This window comes from Haemaphysalis longicornis, unplaced genomic scaffold, assembly GCF_048455015.1.
Source record: "Haemaphysalis longicornis isolate Haplotype H1 unplaced genomic scaffold, Haemaphysalis longicornis Haplotype H1 scaffold_2, whole genome shotgun sequence".
Taxonomy (NCBI): Eukaryota; Metazoa; Arthropoda; class Arachnida; order Ixodida; family Ixodidae; genus Haemaphysalis; species Haemaphysalis longicornis.
This window is the reverse complement of record NW_027526295.1, coordinates 165,524,254-165,548,818: the sequence shown is the minus strand read 5'-3', so window position 1 is coordinate 165,548,818 and position 24,565 is coordinate 165,524,254. Positions and strand designations below refer to the sequence as shown.

At 50.0% G+C, this 24,565-nt stretch overlaps 1 protein-coding gene across 1 annotated transcript in view; it reads right to left on the bottom strand.

Annotated features, from left to right (window-relative positions):
• The window catches only part of LOC144167488 (polycystin-1-like), a 30,420-nt gene extending 8,379 nt beyond the window's left edge, over positions 1–22,041 (bottom strand). The window contains exon 1 of the mRNA XM_077696741.1: positions 21,875–22,041. Within this exon, the coding sequence (XP_077552867.1) occupies positions 21,875–21,916 (42 nt within the window). The 5' untranslated portion in view covers positions 21,917–22,041. The remainder of the gene's footprint in view (positions 1–21,874) is intronic.
• Between the last annotated feature and the right edge of the window lie 2,524 nt (positions 22,042–24,565).

The following is a 24,565-nucleotide window of genomic DNA, read 5'->3' as shown; positions in this document are numbered from 1 at the left end:
GCACCGCGCATGAAAGGGACGTGGCGCCATGTCCGGAATGTAGGCGGCGCCTGCGCACGCTTTGTTGGCGAGCATTTCCCCCTGACGAGACACAGGGAGAGGGGCTTCCTAGAGGCGCTGTTTCCTTTCTTGTCGCAGCAGCTGCCTTTTTTGGCGCCAGGTATAAACATGCAGGCGAGCTGTGGTTGTCGGCGGGCGCGATTGAAACAAGGCACTCCCGAGCAGCATCGTGAGCTTTCTGCTTGCCAGTCGCTCCAGCTGTGTGACCACGTGTCCAAACCAGGTGGATACGAATGCCGTCTCCGCGCAAGGGCTTAATTGTGCTTGTAAGGCAGTTGGCGGTTGCCTCATGGGTGTAAGCCATGTCAAGTTCCTGAATGGCAACGTGTGAATCAATAATGATAGGCTAATTGCTGATGTTCTGGTTGCTGGAAATTCTGAATTTGTCGGAGTGCTCGAAGCATGCCAAGTATCTGCACATCGTCAGTAATCCCGCGCGTGTTGGTGGTCTGCCAAGATCCACTGAAGGTAGGGTCTCCATGGCGCTAATAGCTACATCTGTAAGAATAACTACCTCCCCACAGCCTTTGTCGTGGGCCCATTGGGCAATGCACTTCTCCCGTACAGTTTGGTGGCGTTGCGTAGTAAGGGCGGATGCGAAGAAGGCCGCGGTGTGGGCGCTGCCATGGCGGAAGAGCAGGTGACACATTGGCGATATCTATTTAGCTGTTCTGATGATCCCATTATTAGAGAGCTCGCCCTTGATGTAAAGTCAAGGCGCTGTTGGCGACGCGGTTTAGTTCCACCAGGATGGGGAGAGACGGAGCGCTGCAGCCTTCTCTAAGAGATAAATTCTGGTGTGTCGTGGGGGGCCCGCAACGACGCGGATCGTAACCCGATGCAAAACCGCAAGGTTCTTCATATGTCTTTGTCGGAGGTTATAGATGGACAGGCCGTAGGCGATTCGGACTATTGCGACGGCTCGAGCCAAGGTAAGGAAGGCGCTCTGTTGGGTCCCACCGTATACCTGTTCGATATCTGTGTAATTAAATGCAAAGTTTGCCGCGATGTCGCTTTTCGTTTACGCATGCATGCGTTGGGGCGCTTTCAGCAGATGACTTGCAAGCCCTAGAGCGGGATGGTGCCGTTCTGGGACATAAGTGTAGTTCTGCCCATTTCAAATCTTAATTGGTAGACTGGATTCGTGGCTCGGCGGCCATCGACACTATAGGAAATTTTGACTTGGTGTGAGACGAGTGCAAGTTGAAGTCTGCAAAAGATCTGTAAAGGCTGAACACAGCCGTTTGTAGTTCCGTTTGCATGTGCTCAGTTTCTGGATAGTCCAGCGCTTCCGTCCACACCGCAACGTCGTCGGCAGAGATGGCAAAGCGAGTGGAAGTGTCTTGTTCGAGGGATCTTGCTACTCCATTCATAGCCAAGTTGAGGAACATTGGCCGTAGTATGAAAACCTGCGGCATACCCAGCCGAAAAAGAATGTGCGTGGAGTCCATCCATCCCCTCTGCTCGACAACCGAACGCAGCGTTGTTCAAGAAAATTTCGTATCCAGGTCTGCGGTCGTTGATTGGGGAAGATTAGCGCGAGCTCCCGAAGGACGCCTTCTCGGCTTATGCTACCACACGCTTTCTGCATGTGCACTGCCAGGAGGTAATCCGGTCTGTGCCTTCGTGACGTCCGACTAATAACTCTTGGTAGTAACCATAGGTTGCTTTTTCTTCTCTGCTTTTTCTCTCTGCTTTTTCTTGTTTTTATCAACGACATTGTATCTGATATTAACTGCAAAGTGCGTCTGTATGCTGAAGACTGTGTCATTTATCACTGCATAACTATCTCGCATGATACATGCAATCTTCGGAACGATCTACATTCAATTCAGCGCTGGTGCAAAAAAATTGGAAATGACGTTGAATGCAATGAAATGTCAGCACATTACTTTTTCGCGCAGTCGTAAACCCATTTTGTCGAAATATTCCCTTGACAATGTGCCCCTTAACACAGTTACAGATTTTAAGTACCTCGGTATTTACTTCTCATCTAAACTCTCCTGCAAAAGACAGGTTGAACATGTTTGTTCTTCTGCCTCCCGTAAGCTTAACTTTCTTCGGAGCAATTTCAGGGCTGCCCCTCCTAAACTGAAAGAACTTCTTTATTTCACTACGTAAGGTCCATCATGGAGTAAGCCTGAGCCGCTTGGGACCCGCAACTTGCCTACTTATGCGAAATGTTAGAACGTGTACAAAACCGTGCCACCCGTTTTGCCACGGGTGATTACAATTTCCGATCCAGTATTAGATTACTTAAAAACCAGCTTAACTGGGAACCCCTAAAAGAGCTCAGGCCGCATGTCAAACTTAATTTGCTTTATCGTATCTATTTTTTTCAGAAATAGCATTAATCCTGACATCTTTCTGTTTACCCCACATTTTGTATCTGGACGGCGTGACCATAGTTGGAAAATTCGTGAAATACCTTGCGGTACAAATGTTTTCAAAGTACGTTCTTTCATCGCACCATTAGTTAGAGGAATAAGTTGTCAGTTGATTGTACCACTGACGCGCTTTTTAGCAAGTATCTGTTAGACCTGTAGTACCGTTTTTATTTGTATATTTGTGACGATGTTCAGCGATGTGTTTTCGCCTGCCTGCCACATGTATATGACCACATGTTCAATTTCCCGCCTGCTATAATGCCATCTTGGCACTGCAGGAAAATAATTAACTAACCAACTAAATAAATAAATAAATAAATAAATAAAAGTAGTTCTCAGTCCCCAGAGTGGGCCGGAAACCAGTTTGTTCCTAGTGAAACCATGCTGTTTGTCCCAGCATTTTTGCACGATTTCCCGTGCAAGCCGGGTGAACTTCCCAAGCGTTGTAGTCCCTCATAAGGGCCCAGCGCAAAACCGGGGAGTCGCTTGTACCTATTTTACCGGTAGGTGCCCGGCGCCACCAAAGCACACGAATGCACATGGTGACTTTCACAACCATGGCGGACGCTCAACTTGTAACCGCCTGAGGCAGGGCATGCCGCCAGACTCTTTCACCCCCGGCAATGCGGCAACGGATGGCCGGCGGCCCCGCCAGATGGACAAGCGTCAGGAGCCCCTCGCAATGGTAAAGGCACCTTTCCAGGCGTGGATTCCCCTTTCAAGGGTCCGCACTCGACCAGGGACGCCCGTACCCCTTAAAGAAACCGATGGGTGCCCGGCGGTACGCGGATTGGAACCCGGTATCTCCCGTATACCAGACGAGTGCTGTACCTCTGACCCATCGCTGCGGTTTTTAAAAGTTACGACCCCTTTCACCAGGGCATTTCCCGACAAAGTCGGGTAAATTCCCAAGCACGAGATTCCCGGTTCCGGGGGTGGTTGTACCAATTTTTACGAACCGGCGTGGTGTTACGGTTGCCAGTACACTGAATCTCCCACTGGCTCCTGAAGAACCTACCATGTCCGCCGCAGTGGTAGTGCGTGTTCAAGCCCTTGATCCCCTGCCGAGACAGGGGGCGCTTGTACCCTTTGAACTGGTGGGTGCCCAGTGGTCCCAGACCCCCACCCGAAGGGGTTCGAGGGACATACCACATGGCCCCCCATGGCTGCTTGTGGTGGAGCCCCAAGCGTTTGTTCCACCGTCGAGACAAGCTACGGTACGGGGACGCTTGTACCCTTTAAAGAAGCCGTTGGGTATCCAGCGGCCCAGGATTCGAACCTGGTACCTTTCACTTACGAGCCGAGTGTTTTACCACTCGGCCATAGCTCGTTTTTTATCACTCGACATTTTTATTTGAGTTTTCGTCATTCTTTTCCGAGCTTATTATTATAGATTTCGTTTTTCGAGGGGATGCATAAGATGCATAGTTTTTATTTCGTCAGTTTATTTTTGTCATTTTTGTTTTTGCTATTTTTCGTTGTTTTTGATTTTTCGAAATTGCGTTCGACCAATTATCGCCATGTATGCTATTAGAACGATTAATTCCGGCAAGTATGCATTACTGTGGTAATGCAAGGCGTTACACTGTCTCGGCTGTGAGGCACAGAGCAAAAATATATCTAGGAGGCGAAAGGGCCCATTGCGGAAAGCGCGGGCGAGCGACCAAATAATGTCACGATGGAACCCAATGCGGATTACATAGCTTCGTAGCTGCGACGGCGGAGGAGGGGCTAGCGGTACCTGATGGACAAAATGATAGTGGCCACAGCTAATTCCGCAGCGGCGCAGTGAAATGCCGCTCGCGGCGGCCCCGCAGTTCCTCGTCCCGCGACAGACGCCGCAAGCGTAACCTAGGCCAAGCGCCTGTGACGCTATCTGGAGCCCCGACAGGAGGGGAAGTTCCATGCTGTGAGGATACTCGGAAAAGAATGCTACGCACTAATATCATTGGAAGGTTTATGAGTTGATCCGTAAGAATGCGTGAGTGCCTATTTACTCCCTGCGAAAACGCCTTGCTCCGGCTGCAGAACCTGGCAACACAGCGTTCCTCGTTCCTCGTACGTCCTTTCCACACCACACCATGCCAACCGCGTTTTGCGTTCGAACCGCCTCAATGGTCACGCTTGCTCGCTTTAACAGCGACATTGGCTGCCTGCCGCGCCTTTGGCTGCGCACCAGAATCGGCATTTCGTCGCGGTCATACACATACCGTTCTGTTTTGCTGCCGACTCGGCCCTGCACTGGCGTCACACTACACTTCTTTTCAACGCCTACAAGCGGTAACGGGGTGCATCGAGAAGCCGCACAACGCGAGCGCCCGGCATAGGCAGTGGTGCGAGCGTAGCCCCACCGCAGCCAATGCGCCGCTGGTTGGGGGCTCAGTTTAGCGTCCCCCTCTCTCGACGCGCTCTTTTGTTGCCTGTTCTTCTGTCGCTCCGTGTCCACGGATCGACGGCCTAAATAGCGTTCCTGTTAAACAGTACGCCGGTGCAGCAGCGAGCCAGGGGCCTGTGGCAGTTCTCTGGAATTTGCTATGGCCAACGTAGGCTCAAAAGAATTCGCCACAAGCTGCTGGCCCATTGCCAACTCCTGGTCGTAAAACGCAACACTGTTGTACTTCCTTTCGGCAGATACCAGTTTAACTCGTTCCACGCCTTGTAAGGTCGATAATGTCTCTCCCTGCAAATGTTACATAGACGTTTCCGGACCGGCGCCCATAGCTCGCCGTGAAATCGAAGACGCATTCATGTCTAAAACAACTGTCGAGGTTGGCTTAAATATGATGAAAAGTTGTTGAGCCTGAAGCCAAACTCGCTTAACAAGCTGCACCAGCTCAGAGCGCTCACCGAGGGTCTGGCGAAAAACGATCGCAGCTAAATCCCCGGGCTTTCGCCACAGCTGACGGGCAGCGGCCCCTTGGTGAAGCGGGCCTAAACAGATTGCGCGGCGGGAGACTTTGAACTGTGGTGGCTAGCGCCTTTACGGAGCGAGCGGCGGGTTCTTTCCTCCAGCGAATACCTCAGCATGCAAGGATAATACAGTGCCTGAAAGGCAGGGAGGTTAACCAGATTACAGTCCGGTTGGAAGTAATGGTATTGAAAATACGTGGAATAGAGCTTGATGAGCAAGAACAGAAAAATGAAAGGTGACTACAAAAACAAAACCATGGGAGATATAATAAATCCTAAACTGAACAGAAAAATGAACCAAATGAAGAATGAAAAAATTCACCCGCATTTCCCCGAAGGGGAGCATGGGGAAGTGCGAATGCACGGGTGATGCTATGAGGGGGAGTTATGTTGAACTGTGTTGGCATTCGCCCGTTAGTTGCATTTAACACCCCGCGTGATCAAGTGGGGATTCACACACCCCGTTAGTCCCTCTCTGGAAATCTTGGTGAATTAAAGTGTATGTTCGAGAGGGAATGAAATCACACACACACACACACACACGCACGCACGCACGCACACACACACGCACACACACACACACGCACACACACACACACACACGCACACACACACACACACACACACACACACACACGCACACACACACACACGCACACACACACACACACACACACACACACACACACAAACACGCAAGTAAATCTCCCGAGGGAAGTGATGATCGTGGTCGGCAAGCCCTACATGATCACCCACAACATCGACCTGGTCGACGGCCTGGTCAACGGAGCCGTCGGAGTCTTGCGCATGTGCGAGTTCTCCCCGCTGGCGGAGGGAGAAGAGGAGGCGCGCGCCCCCCTCATAGCATCACCCGTATAGCGTGGGGGATTCCTGGCCAATCCCCCACGTGGGTATGTGCCATGTCAGCGGCCAGGCAGCGCGCGCCCATCTCCCCCCGTTGCCAAGGAAGACGCGGAGCGCGCGCACCCGCAGCTGTTGCTATGTGGACGGACGGCGGTCGCCGGAATTCAGGGTCGCTTATAAAGTGCATTCGCACTTAAAAACGGTACACGGTGTCTTTAGGTACAATCATCCAGACAAAGCCAGTGTCCTTCAAAAAGCGAAGTAATGTTTTTTGTGGCCTTTTGAGACTGTGATGGGCCACTCCTAACCGTCTGCGCAGTTAATGGCTGGTTGTCGAGTTTCCGGAGTGCGGTTGACAGCTGCAGTGTCTGCGTTGCAAACCGGGCACAGTCACACAAGAGGTGTTCTATTGTTTCGTCTGTGGCACACACGTCACAAGCAGGGCTCTCAGGCATGCCAATAGACATCAGCATGCAATGTCGCAGTCGTTTGTTTCTATGGCTTTCTTGCACGCAACTTATATACCAAACTCATGTTACTTCCCCCCATTATTATTAATGCTTTTGAATATCTTAACAACACTAAAAAATACGCTACTCTATACCTCTATTTTCAAGTTTCTCGCAGTTTTAACCGTCTTCCCAAGAACCACACATGGAAATAATATAAACAGACCCCTTAGCCCAACAAGGCTGCGTATTCATTTTGTATACGGTATAAAGTCACCGAATAAAGCACGGCGCAACCCAATGCACTTACAGCTATACAATGAAAACAAAATACAAGTTTAGTTACCCGACCACAGCGGAAATACACATACAAGGTCAAGAAAGGGCACGCATGCAGCGCTGCCTTCCAACAGACTGTTTATTACTATATACCGAAAACGAATACGTGTAACGAACACAGCAAACGATGAAAAATTCATGCAGGGTAAAGTTAACACGTCCGCCGTTGTCGTAGTGCGCCCACATGCGATTCGTTTACATACGCAATCTCCTGACGGCACACAGACACAATTGCTGCCGGCACGCACCAAAAAGTACACCATCTTCCCACGTGGGAACCCTGAGGGGATGCAAAGCCGTGGAGTAGTAGCGCGTTAATTGGTCGTTAGAGTAAAGACACCTGTAGTAGCGCATTAAATGTCTTCTTTATTTATCGAGTAGTGGGGAACGTTTTGCGGTTTCTCCTTCTCGAAGCGAGGAATCCGCTGTTCGACACTCGCGTTTCAAAGCGTTGTCACGTTGCCGAACGCCACCTGGATCAGCTACTCGCCGCTGGCGTTTCAAAGCTGCTTCTCGTTCTCGAAGCGCGGAATCCGCTGCTCGACGCTGCCGTTTACGTTCGGCGTCACGAGCTCTCCTCTGTGCAGCCTTGTCTTCGGAGGTGCTCGCGGTTCTGACAGTGTGCTGGCTGGCGCTAGTTGAAGGTGTGCCAGCCAGTTCGCTGACGGAATCATTGGCGTCCATTTGCAGTCATCGGACGCCGCAGTACCGAACAAGCAACTGAGCGGAGCACGGTGGGTTTATTTGCAGAGCAGAGGGAGTGGAGAGGAGGAGCAGTGCGCATGCGCGTGATTGGACAGCTGGTGTGCAGAGGGGAGAGGAGGAGCAGCGCGCGTAGCGCACAGGTGGTGTGGAGAGGAGGAGGGGAGAGATAGCGGCGTTTTCACAGCTGTTGTGGAAAGGAGGAGAGGTTCGGACGCCGGACGACGGAGGGTCGACTAAGAGATGCTTTGCACCTACTATATCTGCTCTGCTTCGACGATCCCTCGCGTGGCGTGATTTGCACTGCTATCCAAAATAGTGCATTTTTCAGTGATCGGCCCGCAGGCGTAGTGTTTACAATGCAAGGCCGATTGCCCTGCGAGCGTCCCCTTCCTTTCACGCAACAAGACCCCACGCGAAATCTCGGAAGCCTTTCACATATCAACACAGCCGACCGAATGCGTGAGCTGATGCTCAATCGTGCTGACCCAGCCTGAAAAAGAATTCATAATGAGCAGTTCACAGCAAGAAGGCTTCACAACCAAAAGCGCCAAGCGCAGATGACGCTGCAGCTCATATCTATAAACAAAAATAAAGAGCCATTGACGTTTAGCGCCTGTTTTAATGAAAAAATGTGCTTTCTTTTTCCCCTCCCCACTTTTCCAGCTGTACTTTGTAACCCTTTCTACATGTTTATGTACAAGCAAATTTCTCAGTTCTAATAAATCAGTTGTTAGTTTGCGCTCGTGCTGTCCGCGTCGCTCCTCTGTATTCCTTAAAAAGTGTGCCCCTGGTAACCTCAAGTGCAGTTTACGAACATGAAAACCAACTAGCCCAATTCGTTACTTTACTGACCAGTGAAGAAGCTTCCCGTTTGTATTGTACGTCGTTCGACGATTCTGCTTGAGTCAAGGGCGTTTCTTCTGCTGAAATGCTCGTTTTCAGGTCTCAAAAACGCCAACGGCCAACGGCCATAGAAAAAAAAAAGGCACCCCGGGGAGATTTGGACTTGCGACCTCCGCAACATGAAGCCGGCATTTTACCTCTCGTGTACCTCAACAGATTGCGCCTTCTGACAATACACAGCATGTCAAGATTGGCCATCAATACATACAACTTGCTGCTCCTAGTTTTTTTGTTGTATTTGAGAGACCCTCGCAGTGATGCCGCTTGTTCCTCACTCGTCGATCTTGCAGACGGGCCCCATATTGCTATTGACACAAGTAATGTAACCGGATTGTCTTTATTTGACCTAATACACGCTATCGTACATGCATATACCGGCGACAGAAGCCACAGCAGTTCGGTCATCAGAATCGCGCGGACTTCACTCATTGCAACATCTTTTTCCTCAAACGACTGATGGATTGTAAGGTTTAACGCGCCGACGCAACGCAGGCGATAAGGCGCGCCGTAGTGGAAGGCTCCGGATTAATTTTGACCATGTGGGGATCTTTAACGTGCGCCTAAATCTCGTATACAAGGGCGTTTTTTATTTTCGCCTCCATCAGAAAAGCGGCCGCCTCGGCCGGGTATCGAACCCGCGTCCTCGTGCTCAGCAGCACAATGCCTTAGCTCTGATTTACAATCCGTTTTATGTATGTATGTATATATATATATATATATATATATATATATATATATATATATATATATATATATATATATATATATATATATATATATATATATATATATATAGTGGCTATACGCCTATCAAATATCAAATTACTTTGCTTTCAAAGGCTTCCAAAGCGGCCGTCCGCCAGCGGTCTGTACACGCCATGGAGGGGAAGCCGGAAGACCTGATTGGTTTGTTCGGTTTGCCGCTCGCTGCCGCTTTGCCGCCGACGAACTTTTCTGCCCTCGCTATATCGGCGGCGGACGTCGTTTTAATCCGCCGCCGCGCGTCGGACGGACGCCGCCGGGCGTAGTTCGTCGACTTTTCGTGGCATAATCGCTCCATGTATTCTTGCTTCTACGCGGACGCCGCCGCGAAATCCCCGTACCGGGGGCCAAGCGCGGGCTAAAAAATGCGCCGCCTGTAAAGGGTGCACCACCGCAGACCGAGTATTATTACAGTGAAGCCGGCTTTCGCACCTGCTCGAGGGCGTGCACAAGGGGCTTATGCGTATGCGCACCCCTTACTATACTACTAAAGCCCCCCCCCCCCCCCCTTCAAAAAAAAAAAAAAAATTGGCGCAGCTTGCCCTAGTGGTCCATGGCCTGAGGAACAACGGAGCTGCGGTTCGACCTAGTTTCTTCCCCCTCGGATACGTTGTCAGTGCCGGGGACCTACCGCTACGGCTCCCTCAGCAATTAGCCTAGTCCAGCAAGAATATCGCAAAACCTAACAAAATCTAGTAAAGCCTAGCAAAATCTAGCAAAGTTTAGCAAAACCGGAAGAATGTAGGTCGACCCCAGCTCCGCTGTACCTCCAGCCTTGCACAAGTGCAAGCTGCGAAAATGTTTAACAGCAAGGCTGTTGAGGACATCGTTTGTGTAGGGTGTCGGCAGTCAAAAATACCAAGACGCGTGCCCCGAGCGCACATTCGTCAAGCTAGGCATACCCACTTATGGAGATTGGCCAAAATTACCCCCCCCCCCCCAAAAAAAAAAAAAAAAGAAAAAGAGAACTCCAGCGTTTGCACCGTGCCTCGAGCACCCGTTCGTCAAGCCAAGCATACCCACATAAGGAGACTGGCCAGCACTGGCCACAAAAACCCCAGCGTTCGCCGTATCGTGGCAACACTTGCTCGGAACGAGACAGACGCGTCATAGCGCACGCCCCTCGTTCGTTCGTACTCGTGTCGTCGTGCGCATGCGCTCTGTGCCGTAGAAGAGCAGCGACTTATATGTCGAAGCTGCTGTAGGTGGTCATTGACTCCACATGGCCCGGCCGCGGATAGTTCGCACGCCCGAGCAAGAGGCCGCGCTTCGAGCGGCTCGGCGTGGAAAGCATCCGCTAGAGATGATAAGTCGCGCTTGCAGAGTGGCATACGAAAACGTCGAACAAAACGATGAGCTCACTCTGGCCTTGCTCAACATAACGTCATTGATATGCCATGCCACCGACGTCACCCACGACACCACAACTATACTAAAACTCAACTTTGTGTCCGTCGTCACCTACAACAGCTTCGCCATTCAAGTCTTGCGCGTGAGTGCAAGCTTCGCCTGAATTTTGTTTTCCGTTATTACGCGATAACGTCGAAACAGGGTCGCGAACAGCGTAGTAATGACCGCCGATGTCCCCGTCACCGTCTGTCCCAGTGAAATGATCGCCGTGTACCGGGCGGATTATGTCTCGACTACGATGTTATCTTGGAGAGCGACCAAAGCTTGCTTCTCAATTGCGGTGTCCATCTCAACGTGCATTATTCGCTTGCAAAGAAGAAAGCCGCAAGTATTGGGCATGTACAGCGCCGCGGAATATCACCATCTCAACAATGGTGCATTGGTCATGTTTTTCAAAGCAATTGATGTTCCCGGCAGGTGTCGGAGTGTGCTTCCAAGGAGATGTTTTCGAGCGTTCGCTTTTATTTTAAACCTGTGCGCTGCTTGGATGGTCAGCTTTTAGAGAAATGCATTTCCCCGGTCCACACTGTGAAATACAGCATGGGCCGCCGAAAGACATACGTAAAGGGTGAACATGTCGTCCTCGTCCACAAAAAGCACGAAGGGCGATCGCAGTAAGGGCGATCGCAGTATCGCTGCGATCGCAGTATTCTGCGATCGCAGAAGAGCGATCGCAGCGATCGCTCGCAGCCGCACCAACGCGTGCGGCTGCGAGCAGTAGTTCTGGCTGAAATCGCCCCCCATTCGCGCATTACCAGTGCCGTGCGCGGTCCGGCTATTGCCGACCAGTGTTGGAAGCGTCCCTATACGTGCCGCAGGCTGTCGCCAGCGGCGAACCGCAAAATAAAGCTGCCGCCAACGAGCCCATTAGCGGCCGGACGCCAGGGCACGCGCGTTGCCGAAGTGGGCAGACATGACGGAGCTGGTGCGGCAGCACGCCTTGTCGGTGCCGTCCACTTAGCGGCGCGCCAGAGCGGCAGCGAAGCAGCTCGACAAGAGTCGCGGGCCAGCGCCCACTCGCCTCGTCGCGGCCTGACAAATGGCCGCCGGTCGCCACCGTCCGGAAACCTACGCAGCCGGCAGAGCGGCCGCGTTATGTACGACATCCCGTCCCGTCTCGCGATGTGCACTCCTCCTCGGGGCTTCCCCGTTCCGCCTAACCCCAGGTGCCGACTCCTCTTCCCTTTATCGCTTTACACTCCCGCTCTTTCTCGCCTCCTTCGCGCTGCTAGTCGATGCCCTTTTTACAGCAGACAGCTGTTAGGCCGAGGCATGGAGAAATGTGCGTCGGGGGTAGGTCTGGAGTCGCGGCGTGTTTGCACGAAGGTATGCACCTTCGTCGCCGTAACCCAGTCGTCATTTCCGTGACCAGCAGAATTAAGATAACACATTTCATATAAAATGCACTGAACGGTCATCCCGCTACTTCATGAGGAGCTCATGTACGCGCTTGTCGGTGGCCTCCTCCCACGTGTCAAACTCTTTGTGAGGCCTCCCGTATTTTCCCGTTTATAACTCGTTAGTGTAAATGTTGGTGAGCAGAAGACGAAGGTATGCGACGGCCGGACGTCAGACCTAAAGTCATGCTCTGGGGCCCAATGTCGTGAATCAGTACTCACTGATTGATTCATTGTAGGGTTTCAACGCGCCGACGCAACGCAGGCGATGAGGCGCGCCGTAGTGGAGGGCTCCAGATTCATTTTGACCACCTGGGGATCTTTAACGATCGCCGAAATCTCGTACACAAGGGCGTTTTTGCTTGAATCAGTACTCGCAGCTAGACGTGCCAGAGAGAGAGAGAGAGAGAGAGAGAGAGAGAGAGAGAGAGAATAAAACTTCATTTAGTGGGCTCAACTCGAAGGTAACCTAGCTTCAAGCCTAAACGTGTGACGCAAGACCTAAACTCCCGCTTTGATTTATAACGTCGCCTACCAGTAGTACACCTTGTAAAAAGAACTCATTGTACCCATCGAACTTCAAACTGCGGGTTGACGTCTAAAGACCCGAAGGAGCAACGTTAGGCCTAAGCTCGCGCACTCCGGCGCGCAGTGGAAAGTTACTGTTATTCTAGCAAAGTGACGCATACCCGCAGATGTGGGGCGTGGGCCAACGCTTTATAGAAAAGAACGTGCGCTTCTACAGCGCGCGTTGCTACAGACAACGTTGGGCCTGACATTAAGCAATGATTTCATGGCGTGGACACAATTAAGGTCCACATTATGGCCCCCTGCTCCATTTTTTTCGGGAATCCAGAGCGTAGTTTTCCTTATGCTGGATAGCAAACTTCCGAAATAAAAAAAAATTACAACGCAGACACTATAGGGATCGATCGTCCCGAAATTTGGGCCCGTACTCTGAGAATCTTGGATGCGTACTGTGAACCTAGCAAACTGTTACTCACTTAAGCGCATGCCCCAAGTTTTTTTGAGAAGGTGTGTATATTGTTGCTTTCGCGGAACATAACGTGGTTGGCGCAATGAAACCTTTCTGTCAACTTTTAAAAAGGATAGCTTTTCTTAGGCTACCAAAGCGAAAATTTCGGTCTTTCTGTCCATCTGTCCGTCTGCCACTCAAAACAGCCAAAAATGTTACTAGCGAGCCTGCTCACTAGTGGGCTACGTGTGCCCACGGGAATTGGTTGATGATTGGTCAGGGGACAAGGAGTGTTGGGGGAAGGGAAGGAGGGAGATTTGGAGACCGAGTGCGAGGGTAATAGAGGAGTGAGAGAAGGGAAACGGGAATGAAAAAAGGGTGTACAGCGAGGGAGGAGCCGAAAGGAAATGGTGAAGTGGAGGGAGAGTGCGACTAGAATGGGAAGGGGGGGGGGGGGGTATATGAGGGAGAAGGGAGACGGAGAAGCATAATGGACGATAGTGATGAGAACGAGAGGGGGGAGGGGAAGATGAGTGTAGCTGGAAGAGGAACAAAAGGAAGAATGAGATAAGAGGAGTGAGAAGGGAGAGGATGCGGAGGACAGTGTGGGGATGGTCTAGTGAAAGCGGAGTGGAAATGGGTAAGTAGCTAAAATGAGGGGAAGGAGGAGCGATGGTGAGAAAAATCGAAGAGATGGAAGAGGGAAAGAGTAGAGGGAGAGAGGTGGGAGAGGAGGTAAGGACGCAAAGAAGTCACGCTTGCGGCGAATCAATGTTTGTTCTGGTTTTAAAACATTCGGAACAATTAAAATTTAGTTTTACGCGCCGAAACTACACTTGAAAATGAGGCGCGTCGTATTGGAGGACTGCGGGATAATCTAGGTCACATGGTGTTTTTTAAAGGGCGTCGAAATCTTATCTCTGCATACAGGCGTGTTTGGAGGATCACCTCCATGGAAAAAAAAAAGCGAATTTTACTCGACTGTGATTATAGCTAAGCTTCATCCACTTTTCAGTGGCTATCTTGATGCATGTTAATTGAGAGTTGCATTTCTTCTACCCTGTCGTTAAAGCACAATAACAAAATTTATAGTTAGTATGCGGATTCACGTTAGCTAGCTAGGCGGGCGCCGGGCGGATGAGATGAGCTGGGTTAGCAGTACGCTTTCCTTGCCCTTTGGTCACGTTGTAAATGATAAATAAATAAAACAAGTGTGAGACTGTTGTCCACCTACAACGCATTCTATTATTATTGTATACAAGCAGTAGCCCGCGGTTCCGTATTAGACGCCGTAATAAACAGTTCGGAACGCAGCGGTCTTTCCATTCGATCACAGATCCTCAATCAGCCCCTCATCGCGGAGGAAAATTTCCTCGACAATACTGACCACTGACAAATAGGGCGCCCGTTCGAAATTAACACAAGCCAGAAGTTGCCATCCATCGAGTGCGCTGCCTTATGGACTCACTTAAAGGACGTCGTGTAGGAAGCGCTATGGCGCCGTATCGTAACAGCTAGACCTGAAAATCGCATTTTCGTTGCACGATCGTGCGGAAAAATTTATACCCCAGCAATTTTCCAACACGTTCCCTATTCGCGCAAGCTTAGCACTGGGGCGAGCGCAACAACGTGGTATCGACGACATCACACAAACAAACCCGTTATTGGCGCGAATGCGTCAATACCGCAGAAATAAGCAGGCGTATTTCACTCCTAGTACAGCCTCCAGCCGGAACTTTTCCGAGCGGTCGGGGAGTTTCCGCTAACTACGTTCCGTTCCGCTAACGGCTCCGCTGCTGCGCAGGGCCTACTGAGGCCTCCTTCCGAACTCGTGTTGAGCGCCGTTAAGTCAAGTTCGATGACCGGAGCGGAGGAAAAGGAGCAAGACGGGACTTGTTTTCTATTGCGTCTCGTTTACGAGGGCATTGCCACTTGCCGGTGTGAATTTTATTTAGATGCAGCTTTCAGCAGTTACGGCCTTCGCCAAGACCCTCCGAGGCTGCCGCTACGGCAATGCGGGCTTGCTAAATATTTTGCTGCTTTGTAGCCACGACTGTACAGTGAATGAAGCCCCAAACATTCAGATGGCGTGAAAAGGATTTACAAGAGGCACGAATGGGGGCCTTCCCAGAGTCATGTATCTGCTAGAATATATATATATATATATATATATATATATATATATATATATATATATATATATATATATATATATATATATATATATATATATATATATATATATATATATATATATATATATATATTCGTCGTGTCGGTTTTAGCGAAGCACCTGGGGGGCTCGGGCTGTCGGCGTCTCCGTTGTCGTATTCTAATGTGGTCACGGTACTAAAACACTGGGATACTCGTTTTCCAATTTTCTAATACCCCGCGCTAGAACGTAACGCGTACTAAAAGGCCAGACCGGAGCACTCATTATCCAACGCCTCGCGATAGAACGTTTCATCTCCATGAGCAATAACGCGCACTAAAAGAACACACCGGGACACTTCGTCGTTTTAAATGCAGAGCATTTCAGTAACTCACGATGTCACCCGCGTTGACGTCCGTAGTACGCACCGCACCCCTTCCTACTATATAAAAAAAAATACTATCCGGCGCCGGGTTTCGATCCCTCGACCCTGCGGGCGGAAAGCAATGTACATGATGCTCTACCCACTGCGCCACAAAGCCGACCAAGAATGGGACCCTACGAACGCGCCTGATATCGTTGACTCATTCAAATTACTGCTGACGAGCGCTCTCTCGTCAGCAGTTGCCACAAGTGCAACAACATTAGAGAGTTTTAGCAGTACGTATGCTCCGTTCGTTACGTTCGTTACGTTGCTACCGGGTTTACCGGGACCCGACTGCGCATGCGCCATTTGTTCCGTACGCGACCGGCGTCTCTCCCGGCGCTCTGCTTCCGTGTTACCGTATCCGGAGCCCGCAACCGGCTTGCTCGGGTGTTAGAAACTTTAGGCTTAGCGTCCTGGCAAATATTTGATCGCCGCTATCTGTGCAACTGCGAATGACAATCCGTAACACAAATTTTCACTACACTATCATCCCCTTTCTCGCATGTGAAACTTTATTTGAGCTACAACTGCCGTGAGCGATCGGTGACCGAGACATCTGCGTAGCCTGTTTCGATGCTGATGATGATGATGATTAGTGGCTTTCCCTTTGAATCGGGGCGTCGGTTGTCAGCAATCGACTTGCCTGTTTTATATGCTTCCGAGGCAGGTATCGCCATCTCTCGGCCGCGCGCCGCACCGCGCGCCGCGGCATCCAGGGCCGGTCAGCATAGCCTTGCATCGCGGCAGATATATCTGATCGCCGCTTTTAAAATAAGCCATGAGAACAATCCCTAGGACAATTTTTCACCACACTAACACCTACTTTCTCGCAGGTGGAACTTCGTTTTAATGATCAGATTGATTCGGAAGAGCAGCGACAAGCGGTTGCTACCGTGGTATGCGCCGGTTCGAGCCGCTGAGTGTGCCGAGCTGGCAGGCGCGACCGGCGTGTGCGCGGACTGTTTCCGATGCAGAAAACGCTTCACGATTGCCTGCTTTATCCATTTCTTGCGTACAAAAGCGCGGAATCTACAAATTCAGCTCAGCGATCGTCGTAGTTGACCGTGGAGCAAAAACAGTGGGCGGAGCGGCGCCGACGAGGCATCGCACACCCGCATCGGGTCATGTGTCTCAAATTCACGCGTACGACTAGTCGTGGTGACAGTCGTAACGATCAGTCGCATACGAATCGCTTGTACCAATCGTACATGTGTCTAGCGCTTCAATCGGGCAAGGCCAAGGCCATTCCTCCACGTGAACGGCGCGCGACCATGTCGTCACCTGCGCTCGCTCTGGTGCCGTCGCCGCCACCGCAGCCCCCGCCTCACAATGCGTCCGGCCGAGCGCGATTTATTTTAGATTTGCAATGCTTTAGGGGAAACTGCGTTGTTTATTTACGTATTTTTAGCGTGTGGATTTTTGCAACTACTCGGCTAATCAGCCGTCACACGGAACGAACGGTACGACGCTACGGAGTGCTAAAACACGTTTTCCGTCTCACTCTACGGAAAGAACCCGGTACGTACGCGCGCATGCGCAGTCGGGTCCCGGTAAACCCGGTAGCAACGTAACGAACGTAACGAACGTAACGAACGTACTGCTAAAACTCTCTATTAACGTAACGCAAACTACTTAACGTCGTGCGCCCCCGGAAATGCTCTGCATTTGATCGTGCCCCTCGCGAGGGGGATGTTTCACTGCGTCTTCTCTCAGTCGCGGGACCCGTGGCGCCATCTGGCGGAGGCGCGGCACAACTCGTAGCACTTTCTTTGAAAAAGCTCCTCGAAAGCGCAGCAAATATGAAATAGGGATGACGCGCTTTCGAGTTTCTCTGCTTTAAAATTGTTCACAATGTCCACGCAATAAAGGGCCTTTTCTACTTGTGCAGTTTTTCAAGCTACTAAAAAAATGGTAGTTTTTTCGTTCGAGCTTGCTTACTTGCTTGCTTCTATTTAACTCCGTACACGCTTTAACTTTAAAATTTGCAGTTCTCCGTTTCGAATTTCACTTCTCCGTCTTCGTGATTGGGATGTCGCGTATATCAGCGCGCGCCGTGTGGCATGAAAGAGACTTACACACTTTGAATACACTTATGCACTGTATGATTCACCCCTCCCCAGATTTCACGTTAGTGGAGAAGGCCTGGCTTTGATGGGCCTGGCACATAGCTGCTACAAACGCTTTTGGAAAAATTGACACAAGGACAAGAAAAAAATTCACAGGACCTTTATGCACCTTTTACGAGCTGCGAATAAGAAAGCATTGGTGTCTAATGGAATTCCGCTGATGTAATGCCGCAGGGCGATCTCCGCACGAGAGCGCCTTGGCTCTTTGGAGACTGCTGCGCCACGGGCGAGGGTACTGGTGGTGTTGGTTGACTACGTTCTGCAACCATTTAAGATTTCGAGAAAAAAATCCAAAAAAGCAGGGTCCCTTTACGGGTCCGACGTGTAGCCGAAATGACCTTGTGCATATTACGTGGAATGTGACGGCGGCCGTGGACAAGGAGTAGGTCTTTTGAAGGGCAAGTTCGAGGCTGAGAGTGAGAAGGAGGTCAGATAGGCTCTTAGCGGCACCCGGTAATTCGTTCAACATGTTACTGAGATTGGAAAAGTCAGCTGCCTCTAATCAAAGCGTCAAATTTTCACTGCTAATCAATTTTGACAACTACCCGCCGTGGTGGCTCAGTGGTAAGGCGTTGCGCTGCTGAGCACGAGGTCGCGGGTTCGATTCCCGGCCGCGGCGGCCACTTTTCTGATGGAGGCGAAAAACAAAAACGCCCGTGTGTACGCGGTTTCGGCGCACGCTAAAGATCCCCAGGTGGTCGAAATTAATCCGGAGCCCTTCACTACGGCGCGCCTCATAGCCTGCGTTGCGTCGGCGCGCTAAACCCTACAACCAATCAATCAATTTTGACAACTACACCAACTCTCTTTGCTCCTTATTTACGTTGACAAATTTAAAGCATCTGCCCGGCGTCGCTTATTCTCTAATTCGATTCCCAGCCATACCAAAATTTATGTAATTTTCTGTTCAACTCAATTACTTTACTTTGTTTGCAGGAGATTCCCTGAGAAATTCAACTTCAGTCTGAGCATTCGTCTGTATACCTACTTTTTACTCTATGAATCATCCCCCATATTGTGGCCCATGAAGTGGCCATTTCATGCGCCATTTCTTGGCCACGACGACGCCCGAATTTATACTTGCCGAGTTAATTAATGATTTCGCATTAATACGTTATTTGCTCTTCTTAACAAACCGTCAACCCTTATTATAACACAGCCCAGGAGGTGTGTGTTATAACTTGGGTTGCCTCGTATAGACTGGATTAGCAAAGTACACAGGGGTTCAGGAAAACGCTACTGATCCGGCACAAACTGACGACACAGCTTATATTCGGTTGTCGCTGCCTACTTGACGTATTTTTCTTCAGGTCATCCATCCCGCCACCGTCACTCGCTGAACTTAACTCCATTCCAGCCGAAAAACAATGTCTTTAAGTGTTCTTTTTTTCCAAGAACAGTGAATGAATGGAATAACCTTGAAAGTCATGTTGTCGAACAAACTGATATTAACAAATTTGAAAGCCTACTTGACTTTTAAACTTTTCTTTCCTGTTGTTCACTTGATATGTGCATAACGTGTTCTGGTTCTCGGTGTATATTGCGTTCACGGGGCGTTGATGTGTACTTTTCTTTTTGCTGTGTGTGTCGTTTCAATGCGTGTATCGGTTTCTTCTTTTCTTTTTTGTGCCCTTCGCCAGATCTTATCCACGCGCCACTGTGAATTGGCAATCAGTTTAATCTTGTATTTTTGCTTATGTTATGCGTTCTTTTTGTCTGTTTTATTGTGAAATGTATCACACTCTTCTTTCCATCCTGCTACGACCCCTTAACTGGGGTCAGCAGTATTGTAAATAAATAAATAAATAAATAATACTCAAGTTTATCGCCACGCACCGGATGCTTGCGTCATCTAATCGCCGTGATATCACTCATAAGAGATGAGGTGTCTTTTAATTTGCGATTTCCCACAAGCAGGGCTCGCTTCGCCGGTACATAAACGCTGGGAAGGCTACGGAAAGGTCAGACTTCGTTTTTACACCAACTAATTGTGCTACGTGGACAGCCTTTGATCCTCCCGAAGATTAAGAGAACTGCCGCTGAGCTTGGCGTGCAGCGATACCTTTTGCACAACACCAGCGCACCCAAGTATACTACTATAAAAACTATCAAACAGTTAATTCTTAGACATGCGAAAAGCGTAAATTTACGGCCGTAACATAACTGCAACTGGACTTGTTCATCCCCGCCTTTCATCTTTGACCTCTTCACGGAGGATCAATAGGCCATCCCGATTCGTTTCTCATTAAGGCTCTCCCAATTACGTTCATACACTCCCCCATCCCACTGATCACGATGTCAAGGACTTGCCGTCAACATAACCGAAACCGTATCCCTCGCGACGAGTCGGTAGACACGCCCCATTGACAACGCATCATAGCATGGAGTGCTGATTGTAATGCATGCCCCAGCAGAGTGAGTGTGTGCGCGCTCATCGTGGGCTGCAGTAAATGAAAACGACCGCCACAGTAAGACCGCCGTAACAGCAGACGAAGGTCGCAGGAGGCCTCGTGACGGTCGCAACGGTAACCACACTCGACAGCGGAGCCCATCCCGCTCGCTTATAATGACGCTTCCGCTGATAGACAGGAGAAGGGGGGAAAAAACATGAGCGGCACGGCTGGTACGAGTGCCGGGCATAAACAACCGCCTGATTACTCTTCTCAGGGCAAGCCATTCGGGGACAGAGCCGAAGACACCGAGGAGGGGGAGGAGGCGGCGCAGGAGATAAATAAGAAATCGAGGCTAAGCCCGAAGCACGGGCGACGCTAATTAAAGGATGAGCCGGGCACCTATCAGCGCTTTAAATTAAAAGCGACAGCTGACTAGGGTCCCTAATCCGGCGCGCCGTTCATTACGCTGCTTTGCCGATGTTGCTCGCGCATGTCAGCGGCCATCGGCCCGGCACGCGTCACCGTGCTGCGAGATTGGAATTGACAAAGACGACAGCGCCCTCCGTGGCCCCTTCCGTCATTCCGGACGAGGCATTCACGGCGCGCGCTGCATTGCAGAACCACGCACGCCGATTGGAGGGCTCCGCGTCGTCGCTCATTTATCAACGGTGGAGGGCACGATTACTAATGAGCGGAGGTTCATCAACTCGCCGTTCACCGCTGAAAGTGCGATGAGAATCTGGAGAGCTTCATCCGGCGATCAACTGAACCAGCCTCACGTTTAAATTGACTGATGCACCACTGAAAGCGCCTTCAAAGCCGATGGTCGGACGCGCAGGAGTTGATGCGACGAACGATCAAGCGGCTCAAACCGTTCACGAAGCTATGTGCTCCTGCTTCGTACAACTGAACCAACCGCAGAGCTTAAACAAGAAAACGTGTTATCACACGGCAAAGATGACCAATTTTACTTCGGCATCCACACACGGTCGGTGACCTCATCTACGAACGCAAAGAAGCCTCATTTCTCCCGCAAAAACCGCTTATCTCGAAAGTTTTGTGCAGAGGTGTTGTATTCGAGCGGCAACGAATTTATCAAACTGCGTTTTAAAAGCTCAAAACGCCTTTTCTCCTCCGCACATGTCAGTTCAGGTGAACGACTGTTGCCGTGTTTTCTTCCTTCTCTCCCCACTTCTCGGATGTGTATCTAGTTAACTATCCACAGCAGTGAGAATACAGGCCGGCGTCAGAACGCATCCAATCGGTAAAAATGGCCCTCAACTGCATTCTTGCTAAAAATATTGCTGCTTTCTGAATATCAGTAACTTCAAATTTCTGTTCTCGATATTCTTTTTTTTTTTGCTAGAGAATGAAGAGAGATAAAAAAGAAAGCGAACTCAAATCAAACGTGTCTGACGATACTAAATATTCCTTCACGCATCAGCTTTAAGTCAAAGCGCGCCGCCCAAGAGCGTCTGCTCACATTGTTCCACCAGGCTCCACTCGTTCTGCACGGTGGTCTGCCACAGAGCTTGTGCGACATTTGCTTCCGCTCCTCCGTGAATACACATAGTACACGGCACTAACGTCGTAACGAAGCTGCTTTCCACTCACCGTGACAGGCGGTCCCAGCGCTGCGCAGATAGATGAATCCATGCTCAGGCCACCACCGTCCTTTACGCAAAACTGCGTCGCACTTTCTGTCCGGTCGCCGTATACATCCGTCCTCCTTACAAAACAAGCCAATGCAGACAAACAACAAAGCAATTCAGAGCACGACACAAAAGTTACTAAGCGTGCGAGAATACCCAACGGTTTCTGCCAGTTCAAATCGCGACACCGCACGCACACCGCACGCTGGCGTCGAGAGTGCGAAAGGGTAAAAGAACGAACGAACACGAAAGAAGGAACGTGGTGGCTCTGCCGCTCTGCGCCGTCGCCGGCAGCATCGAGGCAATGATAGAGAGAGGGTTGAATTGGTGAAAGTTGAAGAGGGGCAGGCGTTTGCTTGGGTGGAGACCAAGGTGGAGACGGCCCCCGAACGGTTAGGTTATACGTATTCTTTCCTCCATGTTTATACGGGACGAGAAGCTCATCAGAGGAAGCGTCAAATGTGGCGGGGACTAAATACTTCGGCGTTGACGGCCTCGCCAATTTTGCCGTGAACTTTTCGCTCTTTGTGAGCATTCATGTAAGGTTCAAAATATTCATCGGGCCGCGCTCGCGCATTCAAAGCCGCTGCGGCTCCGCTTTCGGTAAGCGCTGTGGCTTTTAGGACGTTTTATGAGCGTCGCTTTTAAAGTGTCTCGCAAGAAAACAAAAATTTGTCAGTGGATTTGGTAAATGTTAAAGAACGTTGTGTTTTTGTTTTCGTATTGGTTCTTTCTGCCTACCACGTAAAGAAAACGAACGTGCTGAAATACAGTAAAACCTCGTTGATACGTTTTAAAAAGAAAACGTGAGGCAATAACGTACTATACGGGAATACGTATGATCCTCAGTAAAAAGAAATCAATTCAGAGGCGAACATGGCCATTTAATGGCCTTTCTCACTTGTACATGTATGTCAACGTCAGCTGGCGCATGCTGTGGCCCTTTGAGAGCAAGAGCTTCTTTTCTGAACATTACATATTTTTGTCCGCACTGGGATTGTACTTCACACGAAAGTAACTCCGCAGAGCTTCCAAGCCGACTATGGCCGCCGGAGGCGCCACCTCTTCCTCCCCGTCGTCGCCGCCATCTCTCTCGGAAGCTTCGTCCAACGCCGGAACTGCTTCATGGCGTAATTCTGCCACGATTTCTTCCATGGTTAGCGTTTCGTACGTTTGGACGTCGTTTTACAGGCGACGTTGGCTAAAGGCAGCGGCGTTACCAAGTCACTCCGGCAAGCCCAGCACTGCGGGAAAGACGCCACTGTGACCCAGGCGGCCGGATCACCGCTCGGCGCCTGCTTATTGCGCCGCGCACACTGAGGCTAGGTCCGCACGCACGTCAGCATGTTTTCCGTTCACCGTAAAACGTATCATCCAGTCGTAGTTGGATACATTTTTTTTTCAATTTTGAACGTGCTTACCGGGAAATCGTGTTATCCAGGAACGTAGTATCCCGGAAAAAAACACCGTAACGCTATGGGGCATTTTTTAATGTTCACAACTGAGAGCGTAGTAACCGGGAAATCGTATGAAACGGGTACGGGTACGGGTATCAGCGGGGTTCTGCTGTATATGTTAATTAAGCGACTCGAATAATGTTCCTCTTACGTAAGTTTGTCGATGCTCGCGCTTACGGTGCTGCACGTGCGAATGAAATATGAACACACAGGTTCTCCAAGTACTTCGTCTACTAAGGGCACAAAAGCGATATATCTGATCAAATGCGAGAAGTGACGGCCGTCGTTGCCGTCAACCCGCGCGGTTCCAGAAGTCGCGTGGCCTCAGCGATGAGAAGGCGACCCATGAGTGCTTTACTGACGCGTCATGACAATGTTAATGACAAGTCATTGCATAATGAGGAGTAATTAAAATTAATGGCACGCGATTACAGGTAATGTCAAGCCATGAACATCTGTCGGGCGCTATTAATAAAAATTAGTGACACGTAATGTCAGGTAATGACAATATGATTAATTAATGATTACTGATTGATAGTGCTGATTAGTAAATCTTGGTTAAAGGTTATTAAGAGATGCATAGTAATAATTGGTAATGTTGGAATAAGGTGGATATTAAGGGGGGTAAAGTTTATAAAGGCAGGCGCTAAGGTGGCGTAAGATGGATTAAGGTGGATTACGATATACCGTATTTTTGCGATTCTAAGCACCCCCTTCCCCCTCCCCTGGATTACAAGCACCCTACCCTACTTTTGGGGAAAAAAATTGGAATAAAAGTTCGCATGCGAATCTAAGCACCCCCGTTTTCTAAGCAACCATCGCAAGCTGGATTTAAAGCACGTGGGAAGCCGGCCCAAGTTGGCGTTGTGGCCGAGTGATTTATGAAGTTGTCAATTACAAACCACTTCAACGGAACAGAAGACGACCTGCTGGGGGATACCGAGATCGGCGGCCCAAGCGGCACAACGGACTCGAACGGACTGAGAATCAGGCGTAAGCAGTAGGTTCACTGTTCGTACCTATTATTCTAAACTGAATGTTGTGAAATAGAACATTATTCCTTGCGCCTGTCCCGTCGAGATAGGGCCGTGAAAAAAAGTGGCGGGTAGCGGGGGGGGAATTTAGGTATTTCGAATCTAAGCAGTCTCCCTCACTTTGGGCATCGTGTTCGTGGAAAAAAAGGGGGTGCTTAAAAT